The sequence below is a fragment of the Micromys minutus genome (assembly GCF_963924665.1).
Source record: "Micromys minutus genome assembly, chromosome: 2".
In the NCBI taxonomy this organism is placed as follows: domain Eukaryota; kingdom Metazoa; phylum Chordata; class Mammalia; order Rodentia; family Muridae; genus Micromys; species Micromys minutus.
In genome coordinates, this window is record NC_137971.1 from 78,132,513 (window position 1) to 78,143,964 (window position 11,452).

An 11,452-nucleotide genomic window follows, 5' to 3' on the forward strand; every position below is an offset into this window, starting at 1 on the left:
TTCCTTTTTATCCTCTCTTTGTCACTCCCTCCTCCCACCCTCCTTCCCCTCTCCTCCCTCTTTCCTCTCTTTCTTTCCTCCTCTCCCTTCCTTCCTTCCTTCTTTTGGAGAATATCTCACTATGCAACCTAGTTGGGCCTTAATGTCACAATCCTCCTGCCTCAACCTCATCCAAAATGCTCAGATTACAGGAATGTATCCTCACTCCTAAGATACCTATTTAAAAAAAGAAAAAAAAAAAAACAAAAAAACCCACTCAAATTATAAATATTATAATTGCGATGGTACATGTAAAGTAAGACCTGTATCAGTTAAAATTTCACGTGGTAAAATGTAGATGCTAGCAACAAGAAAAAACTAACTGAAGAAGTAACTATTGCTGTTGACATGACCTTTGGAAAAGCTAGCTCAGGAAAATCAGAGTTGGCCCAGCTAGGGCACCCAGCCAACGCTGTGAAGGTCTAAAGCAGCACCTGATAACAGTGACCAAAATGGCGGATGCTAAAGTCCTTTATCCTGCACAGACGGGTGGGCTGAATGCTCAGTCCTCATCAGGTGGCACTATATTGGGAGTTTCTGGAAGTTTTGGGAGATGAGCTCTGGGTGGAGGAAGAGGGTCACTGAGGGTGGGTTTGGGATGGAGTCTTGTCTCTGTACCTCCAACCATCTACCTGGTCTCACTCTCTTTGCTACCCTCCCCTCCAGGTCATGAACTCTCTTCTTTGCCACACATTCCTGTGGCCATAATGTTCTGCCCAAGAGCATGGGACCAAGGCACCATGGGCTTGAACTCTGTGTGATCTGAAACAGATGCCTCATCCTGTGAATTGTTTGTATTGAGCATTTTAGACACAATGACACAAAAATAATTAAAACATGTCCCTATGATCCATTGGACCCGTGTCCACTGGCATGCTGAGGGCCCCTAATGGAGGAATATGCTTGGACTTACCTCCTGATGACTCCCAGGGACTTGGAAGAGCTATAGCCATCACCCTCTTCAGCACCAGGATAGTCTGGCTTTCCATAAAAGTGGGGAGAGTTAGGTTGATTCTCAGCACCTGGGTAATCAGGTTCCCCAAAAGAGTCTGGGTAGGAATTGATTCTGGACCCAGCAAAACCTGCATCTCTTCTGGAGCCTGGCAGGTTGGAATGGGATCTGGGGCCAGAATGATAAGAATTGCCCTGAGCTCCAGGGTAGTCTGGCTCTTCCAGAGTTCCCAAATAGCCTAGATTGGTTCTAGGACCTGTATAGTTCACACTGCTTCTGACTCCTGCAAAACCAGGATGACGCTGAGAGCCAGGGTAGTCAGGCTCCATGGATGAAGTTATGTGGTAGGGTTCGCTCTGGAAGTCATTATAGTCTGGCTCAAGTAAAGACTCATAGTCTGGCCTGGTTCTGGAATGTGCAGAGGGTGGGTGACTCCTGGCATTTTGATAGTCTCTGTTACTCGGAGATCCAGGATAATCTGGTTCTGCAAGGGAGTGGGGGAAGCCTGGATTGTTCAGAGACCTTGGGAATTTCAGATTATCTTGAGTTTTCAAATAGCTCTGTGTGTGGTTCTGAGACCCCGAATAACCGGGGTAGTCAGCATCCTCCACGTATCGGCTGTTGTTGTGATAGGAAGACATGGTGCTGCAGACTCTTCACCAGGTAGTGTTAAAGCATCACCGTATCCATAGCATCCCAGCGACTTGTTCATTAACCTGAAAAATCAAAACGGAAAGGAAAAATAAACTGGCTTTCTTCCTTCCTTGCATAAACTGCCTGCTTTCTCCCACTATCTGATAAGTACGTGCTCAGGTTCCGAGAGCAGTGACTGAGTTTTGCAGACTCCCCACACCTAGGGTGAAGCTTATGAGGGTGCTCAACAGCAGGGCAGCAGGAGCATTATCTACAGCTTCCAGGTCATGTGGTTGAAGGACTGATGTCCTTCCTCCACATCCCAGCTTTCTACCTCTGTGGGCTGGAACGGAGCTGGTGCACTGCAGTGTTGAGTCATGAGAATGACAGTGCTCTCTGTAGGAACAATCGCACAACATATGGACAGTTGAGTGGTAAGCAACTCCCCTAAGCAAAGCCACCGTAGCAGCACAGACTGCTGTGGGGGAGAGAATAAGCTTGTCTTTCTCACAGTGCTGATACCTACTGTGGCAGTAGTTATATCTTACAGGTATATATATATATATATATATATATATATATATATATATATATATATATATATATATATATATATGAGAGAGAGAGAGAGAGAGAGAGAGAGAGAGAGAGAGTCAGTCTCATGTAGCCCAGGTTGCCTTTGAGCTTACTATGTAGCAGAGAATGACCTTGAACTTGGGGTCAAGTTCAAGGATTACAGACATACCACTATGCCTGGCAATAAGCCACGCTGGGCTTCCCCTACTAGACAAATGCTCTTCTAGTTGAACTGTGCCCTAGCCCAAAGATCCAGAACATCTTTGAGCTGTTGTTTTCTAGTGTGCGTTTGAAACAAGGTCTTTCTGTGTAGCCCATGCTGATCTGGAACTCACTATCCTCCTGTTCCAGCCTCCCAAATGTTGGAATTACAGGTGTGGCCACCACATCTAACCTTGAACGCTTTGATTGCTCTGTTCCTATGGTTAACAGCACAAATCAACACGAACCAACAAAGAAAGACTAGTGTATAAACATGAGACAGAACACTCAGATAAGGACATCAGCTAGGATCCCTTCCTGTTTGAAAATGTGACTTTATCAGTTCCGGAAACTCTTCAATTGGGGCGCACTCTCCAGTCAAATGATAAGGTTTTCTTTAGATGTCCTGGAAACCTGCTTTGCTGTTTCCCTTCTCTGTCATCAATGCCTTGATTTCCCCTCTAAGAAATCCTCCCATTCCCACTCACAACCGGTGGTACAGAAACTGAAGGCACCAACTAACCAAAACCCACAAAAATCACGTGACGCAGTATGACCAATCAGCACCCACCATCCTCTTGCCCGCCATGTTCGGCTCAGGAATGGGTTCAATGCTCTGCAAGTTCTGAAGGGTCTAGATTAGACTTGCTGAGAAGGTGCTCTTCTTCCAAGGAGGTTAAAAGCTCAGCCTGGAGCTATGGGACTGGTATCAGTGTGGGTAGAGAAGAAAATGATGCGCACAGAAAAAAGTTAACAGGAAGAGCCAACAGGGTTGGTTGCTGCACCCATAGCAGGAAATAAGGAAAGTAAAACACAAACATCTTGACAGTTTTAGGCCTGAATGATTAGGTAAATGGAGATACTTTCGAAGAAGGAAGTAGAAGATTTTCAAAACTTGGCCAACTTTGTCTACTTTATCTCTGTGTAAATGGCATGGGTTAGGCTTTGAATAACCAAAGCTTAAGAAAATATTAACTTTTTGCCCTCAGCTATGCGTTCTGAAAATGTGTGGGCTAACTTGATTCCAGGTAGCTCAGCACCAGGGGAGTCAGCTTACCTCCCTCCTCTTCCTTCCTCGCATTCATCTGTTGTGGAAACATTCTCCTTGGATAGGCTGCCCCCCCCCCTCCGTTGGGAGTCCCTGTGGGCGGAACCTGATTGAGATTCTCTTCTTCCAAGGCACAGTGACCAGGTGAGGGCATTTCACCCAGCAGAGTTGACAAGAATCAATTTTATGAGTTTTTGTTTGTTTGGCTGAAATTGTATCCAGGAGATTTTAGCCTGAAGCTTCCACTAGCTGCTAATAGGTTTGCCTACACGTTTCCCATAGGGAGAGAGCAGGGCCAAGAGATACACAGAAAGAAGAGTGCTGGTGATGTATGCAGCCCCTGGAGACAGCCATGCCTGAAGGCAGACAATCACTACATGCCTGTGTCATTGAATTCATTGTTTGACATAATTAAGAGGTTGCTTGCTAATTGCTGATGAAACCAAAGAATCTTCACTACAATATGATCTTTGCAAGTGGTGACATTTATACACACTGTGGTGCTATAAAGATCCATTGCTGTGTTTTACTGCAAATTATTTTTCCTAGCTCATTTGTCTCCTTGTAAAATTATCAGGTCCAGCTACAGATTTCCAGGGTCTACATAAAACCAAGGTCTTATACATAGCAAAGCCAAGTAAGGCCTAGTACATTCAGGAAATAAAAAGTAGATATATGTAGACTAGCCCAAGAGAAATAAGTATATCCACCAAAAGATGACAAGTCATGTGACCTCCACAGAAACGTATCAAGGCACCCCAAGGTTGCAAACAGCTCAGGTGTCGTTCAAGAACAGAACAAGGAAATAAATTATAGTATTCTCATAGCATGGAATAGTATATAGTGATAACAAAGACTGAACTTTTGCTACCCGAAGGAGCATGGATGATTCTGATAGGTAACCAGTGAGCACCAAAGAGCCTATACTGTACAAACTCATCCCAGTTCAAGACCAGGCTAGCAATGCATGATGATTTTAGTCAGAATAGTGGATGTGGAGAAGAGAAGGCCAATGGCTAGGACTTCTATGAGCGCTAGGTTGCGATCCTATTCTTGGGTGGGAGATGCCAACTAGAAGTATAGATATGTATGCATCAAGTTATACACCTAAGACCTATATATGAACTTATTAATATATCATTCCTAAAACTGAAAACAAAAAGGAAGGCTGGAGGTGAGGGGATCATGATGCTTGGTATCGTCGCAGAAGCAGGAAAAAAATCACAAACTTCAGGCTAGCCTTGGCTACATTGTGAGTTTGAGGTCAGCCTCAGCTATTTAGCATGATTCAATCTCAAAAGAAGAAAAGAAGGAAGGAAGGAAGGAAGGAAGGAAGAAGAGAGAAACTAAATACTAAAATGGTACTAAAATGGAAATGGTTAGGAACCCCAGCACTTGGTATAGGTAGAAAGGACTCTGGCTTCTATGTGCTGGCTGTGTGGTGGGTCAAGGCCCTTAGGCTGAGTCTGTCTGTGCACCCACCTAACAGCAGCAGTAACATCCTAGTACCATCTCCTGGCAGCCTTCAGAAGTTCTAGTGAGCACTGTTTGTGTTTGTGTACTGGATCCCTGGGAAACTTCTAGAAGAGTTAGGAGCTATGGACTAGACCAGGATATGATTAAAAAGAAACAGGTAGTGCCTTGTAACAGGTAGGAGAAGGAGCAACTTCACACAATTCCTAGGTTGTCATCATGACAACGAGAGAGAACTGTTTGGTGTTTTATAAGATAGGGTCTTACGTAATCCATGCTGACCTCTAGATAGTATGTAGCCAAGCCTAGCCTTGAACTCCTGATCCTCCTGCCTCCACCTCCTGAGTGTTAGGATTATAGATATGCAACACCTTGCCCAGCCTAGAGGTAAACTTTGCTTTAAGCTTCTTATTAGCTCAGTCTACAAGGAAATCGGTGTAGGTTACACGACACTCGTTGTGGGTGAGCAGAAAGCAAGCTGACTTGGCAAGGCAGCCATGCCGCTGAGGATCAGTTTCTGGACAAGTGTTACGAGAATCCTTCTAGAAGAATCAGATAACAGAGCGAAGCCAGCAGCCAAGGTCTCATAAAAAGCTCTCAGAAGCGGACAACCTTAAGAGCCTAAAGTTGAAGGGACACCAGGGTCCCACCTAGGCTACTGATGTGAGAATTTGGATGGTGGTTTTTTTGCAGCCTTGATGAAGAATGGAATTATGCTAACCACTGAGAAATGTGTGCAACTGGAGATCATCATATTAAGCAAAAAAAGTCAGACTCAAAGAAATATCACTGGGCTAGAGAGATGGCTCGGTGGTTAAAAGGAGCACTTACTGGTCTTCCAGAGGACCCAGGTTCAGGTCCCAGGACTTACACGGTAGCTCACAACCACTGATAACTCCAGTTCCAAGGGATCTGATATCCTCTTCTGGCTTCTGTTGGTACCAGGCATGCATCTGGTGCACATACATGCATGCAGGCAAAACACTTATGTACATTAAAAAGTATGTTTTTAAAGAAAGAAAATATTCAGGTATGGTAATGTATGTTTTTAATCACAGCACTCAGGAGGTAGAGGCAGGTGGATCTCTGACAGTTCTAGGTTAGCCTGTTCTACATAGTGAATTCAAGAACAGCTAGGGCTATGTAGAGAGACTCTTTCTCAAAAAAACCTAATTAATAACTAGTTTAGTTAATTAAATAAAAAATAAATCAATGAATGCCTTTAATCCCAGCACCTAGGAGGCAGAGGCAGGAGGGTTCTCTGTGAGGTTGAGGCCAGCCTGGTCTACATAGCAAGTTCCAAGCCAATCAGGACTATATAATGAGACCCTTTCTCAATAGATAAATAGATAGATAGATAGATAGATAGATAGATAGATAGATAAATAGATAGATAATAGATGGATAGATGAATAGATAGATAGATGGATAATCACATTTTCTCACATTTATGGGTTTTGGGTTTTATGGAGATACACAAAATTACACACACACACACACACACACACAATGCATGGAAGTATAAGCAAGACTGTCTGGGGAAATAAAAGGGTTTAGAGGGAGGAGCAGGGAGATAAAGGAGGACGTGGTGGTGAATATGGTTAATGTACATGGTATATTTTGTAAAAATATCTTACCAAATTTATCACCGAAAACAATAAATATGTGCCAATAAAAATCCTTTGTAAAGAGGATACTAGAGGACTGGCTCAGTCATTAAGGGCATCCGATGCTCTTGCAGAGGGCCTGGGTTTGATGGCCAGCACCCATGTGGCAGCTCAACCATCTGTAACTCCAGTTCCAAGGGGTCCGATTCACTGCACACACATGGTGCACAGACGTACATGCAGGCAAAACGTCCACCCACACGCATAAAGTAAAAACAAGCTTGTCTGTCCTTCATAAAGAGAAAGGAACATGTCCACCTGCATGGAATCTTGTCCTTAGTACTTACTTTTCTTGATGTGTCCCCAGCTGCAGGATGTCATTAGGAACTGCTGACATCACAGAGTCTACAGAGCAGGTTTCTGTAAACTAATTTACTTTATTGACTGACACCATATTTTACATAGTCATGGGGTTCAGTGCGATGTCTGGGGTTGTGTGTACATTGGATAATGATTAACTTAGGGCAACAGCATATCACTATCTTAAATGCCAACTGTTTCTTTATGCTGCTGAAAACATAAAGAATCTACTGTCCAGGAACTCCTCCTGTAGATCAGGATGACCTTAGACTCACAGAGACCACCTGCTTCTATTTTCCAAGTGCTGAGGTTAAAGATATGCACTATATATGTGTTGGTATAAAGAAGCTAGATTTCCTTTTTTTTAAAGATTTATTTATTTATTATATATGAGTACACTGTAGCTGTCTTCAGACACACCAGAAGAGGGCATCAGATCTCATTATAGATGGTTGTGAGCCACCATGTTGTTGCTGGGATTTGAACTCAGAACCTCTGGAAGAGCAGTCAGTGCTCTTAGACACTGAGCCATCTCTCTAGCCCAAGAAGTTGGATTTCTTGCCCACTCCCAACTACAGGCATCTTCTCAGTAAAGGGGAGAGAATCAGAGAGGCAGGGGGCTGGGGGAAGGGTAAATATGATTAAACATATCGCACAAAATTCTTAAAGAACCTAGAAAAATTATATATATATATTTAAAAATATTAAACAAAATAAAATTAGTTTTTTAAAGACTTCTTCACAGAAAACATAATAAATGTAAGTGAAAAGAGGCAAGAACTTTCTCAATGCATCTTCACTTAAAATGGAAGTCATCTGTACAAAGATCAGCTGTTACAGCGTGGCTGTCTGAGGAAGGGGTGGTGAGAAAAACATGGAATAAACTGACGTCATGAGTGCCACTCTTCATCAAACCACAAACAAGTGACCAAGGCTGTCAAGTAAATTCAATCAGCGAGCAGGCACACCTACTGGCGTTCAGAAGTGCAGTTTGAAACCTCAAAGCAAATTCGAGAAGTTGTCACTGAAGTCAAATATCCATTCACTGCAGCAGTAAAAGGGAAATGTAAGAAGCCCACAGTACTGACTGGATGGTCAGCCCCAATCTCCACTCCACCTGTAGCCAGTAAGGAAGGCTGACAAGGGGGCTGGAGAGATGGCTCAGCTGGCTGTTCTCTCAAAGGACCCAGGTACAATTCCTAGCACCCACATGGCCGCTCACAACTGTCTGTAATTCCTAGATCTAGGGGATCTGACACCCTCATACAGACAGACAGACATGCAGGCAAAACACAAAATAAAATAAATATTTAAATCATCTTTTAAAAGTCAGCTGAAAACAGGAATGGTACCTTCTCTCTGGGCACAGCAGAGAGCTCAAGGGCTGGGAGATGGCTTACTTGGTAAAGTACTTGCCTCAAAAGCACAACCACTATGTGTGTGTAGGGGGTGGGAGGGAAGGACCAGGGGGGGAGGGAGGGAGAAGAAGCTGTGATTAGGATGTAAAGTAAACAATTTTTTTAAAAAAAATGCCATGTGTAGTGGTATAGCAGTTGGAGCAGTAGAGACCCAGGATTCCTACAGTAAGGTGGATGGTGGCTGAGTAATGTATGCACACACTTGTGCAACATAGACACAGATTTAAATAAAGGAAAAGGGGTGCAGAGGGTTCCTAACATCAACCTCTGGCTGTTGCACGCACAAAGGAAACACATTTTCACTGAAGTCTTTCTAACTAACACCTACATCTCTACCAAGATGTCTTCAGCAGCTTTTCAATGACGTCTATGCCACGATGCCCGGTCCAACAAAGGCCGATTGAAACAGGACACTCAGAGACCTGCTGAAGCCGCAGCCTGTGGCCAGAATCACACTGCAGACACTTCCAACTTATGAAAAGGCTATATTTCAAGAAACCCAATGGTATGTGGAAGATACTGTTAAACAAATGGCCAAGCATCCAAAGCATTTCCCTTATCAGCACAGCAAACACTGCACGCTGGGGGAATTTGGTGCCAAACATTCAACTCTAGGAATCCAAACTCTGCAGCTGGTCTCCTGAGTGCACGTGGTGCTTGCACCCTGGTAAAGTCCAAATGTGGTATTAAGTGGGATTCCTGGAGAGAAGCTGTGTTAATTAGAGGCTGATTAATTAGACCTGAGTGATTGGAATGTTTCGTTTCAGTCCCAGAGGCTAACTACCTTATCTTGGGCTAGTTCTACTGCCCCAGAACAGCTACTCCTTGCCCACTTCTGTGTCAGAACTAACATCCTGTGACGAAGAGATTACAAATCTTTGGGAATCTATTTATTTATTAGAGCACTGGTTTCCACCAACTTAAAAACCAAGACTGTCATCAGATAGAATCTGAGAGCTTTGGAAAAGCTCCCCAACCTGCTGTAACCACATCTCTGACATACACACCCAATGTATTTTAAACTTGCCTTGACTTGTGACTTACTTTGCTCTGTAGAACTATAAAACATCATGAAACTGCTTCCAAATTGGAGCACGGAATTCAGGACACCCTAAATATGAGTCCCCAGTATGTGACCATTCAAATGTGGCCCGTTTCCCTTTTAAAGTGAGAGCTTTTTGGGGGGGGCATTGCACATGTGAGTGTGTGCGTGCATGAGTGTGTGTGTGTGTGTGTGTGTGTGTGTGTGTGTCTTTTTGCTTGTTTGTTTTATTCATTTTGTTTTCTCAGAATAAACAGTAAATTGGATCCTGGGCATCACCTGATTTTTTTTTATATCAGCATACAGTGACTTTTGTTCTTAATATGTACTTGCTGTTTGGGGTCATGTCTCCCCAAAGACCTGTGTATTCCAGCCTTGCTTCCAAACTGGTGCTGCTGTGGGCAGCCTGTGAGAGGTGTAGCCCAATAGGAGGTCTTGAGTCACTGAGGGAAGATGCTCTCAAAGGAGACCCTAGGCCTCCAGCCCTTTGTTCCTCTCTTTGGCCTCCTTACCTCAATAGTGGCAACAAGCCGAAACCAACAGGCTGATGAACGGACCGGAATTTCCAAAACCGTAAGCCAAATAAACCTTTCCTCTTTGTGAGTGATCAGCCCAGGTATTCATTACAGTAACAGGAAACTGGCTAGCAGAGTGTTTTTATTATTAGCATAGAGCAGTTCCATGACCCAAAAACTGTTGGTTACTGTACCAATCTACAGCAATCTCTTTCTACCCTTAGACCACCAGTAATCGGTTCTCTGCTCACATAGCTTCGCCTATTCCAAAATGTTGCATAAATGGAGCCCATAGTATGCAGCCCTTGGAGACTGGGTTGTTTTGCTCAGCATAATCTGAATAGAATTTAAAATATGGGAAGCCAGAGAGGCAGCTTGGTGGTTGAGAACACTTGTTACTCTTTCAGAGTACTTAAGTTCTGTCCTTACACCCTTGTCAGGTTGCTTCAGAACTCCAGCTCCAGGGATCTGACTTCCTCTTCTGGCCTCTTGAGGTACACACAAGAACAGGCACAATAGACATACATAGACATGCATAGACATAAATAATGAAATAAATCTCTCTCTCACACACAGATATATATATATATATATATATATATATATATATATATATATATATATATGTTTTTCTTTTTCTTGGATATACATGTGCATAAAAACATGGAAACTCTGCGACTACATCTGGTCCCAAGCTGTCTCCACACAGAGAGAGCTGTAACCTGACTGGATAGCATATTCTTATAGCAAGTAGTCAGATCTCTGCCAACCCCAGCAGCTGAGTCTTCAGCTATTCACAGACTATAAACTGCTTAGATCTATCCAAATACAGCAAATGGTGAACTTCAACCTCCCTCACTACTTCTGGGAGCTTCTTTTATCATTTATTTATTTACTTGTTTGTTTGTTTGTTTGTTTATTAGAGTATCCGCTCACTGGTTGGTAGAGTTTCCGAAACCTTTCCTAAACTCATTCAGAGTACTGCCCGATTCAGGATTCTTTCCCTCCCTCACACTCGGAGAAATCGAATGTGTCTGTAACTGTACTTCAGAGAGCTGTGGCTGGGGTGCGCTCACCTCTCATGCTTGAGGCCTGTTCCAGCCACAGCACCAAGAACCAAACTAAAATAAGGATTTCCATATAACATCATGCGTACACAGTGCAATCGATTGTTCTTAAACCTGGAGCAAGTGACTAACCGAGCTGCCTCTTAACATTATCAAAGCGAACTCTGGAATTTGGGATGAGGCCAAATGTGGTGGGTCGCAGAAGCCAGCAGAAACAAACGATCCACGCAAAGCTTAGGCGAGTCGGATCTGCAGCCTGGTTTGGAGCGGCCGAGTCCCTGGGACAGGAGTTCATTTATGCTACATCTGGAGTTTCGGTACCAGATGGGGGGGCGGGGAGGGCGGAACAGGAGGAAAGAAAAGAAATAAGGAGGACATGACTGGTCCTAGGTATGGTAAGGAGAGCGGTATAGACGTGAGGAAGATCTCAGCCAGAGGCATCTGGAAGGGTCCAGAGTGAACAGGACCCCGAGCCAGGTCTTGTGAGGTAACAGGCAGGGGAGAGTGGTAAGGCCACCGGG

The 11,452-nt window shown here is 43.8% G+C and overlaps 1 protein-coding gene across 1 annotated transcript in view; it reads right to left on the bottom strand.

Moving 5' to 3' along the window:
* Positions 1-1,632, bottom strand: part of TMC5 (transmembrane channel like 5) — a gene marked incomplete at both ends in the record, with an annotated part of 49,471 nt that extends 47,839 nt beyond the window's left edge. Inside the window, one exon of the mRNA XM_080913596.1 lies at positions 953-1,632. Within this exon, the coding sequence (XP_080769722.1) occupies positions 953-1,632 (680 nt within the window). The remainder of the gene's footprint in view (positions 1-952) is intronic.
* Between the last annotated feature and the right edge of the window lie 9,820 nt (positions 1,633-11,452).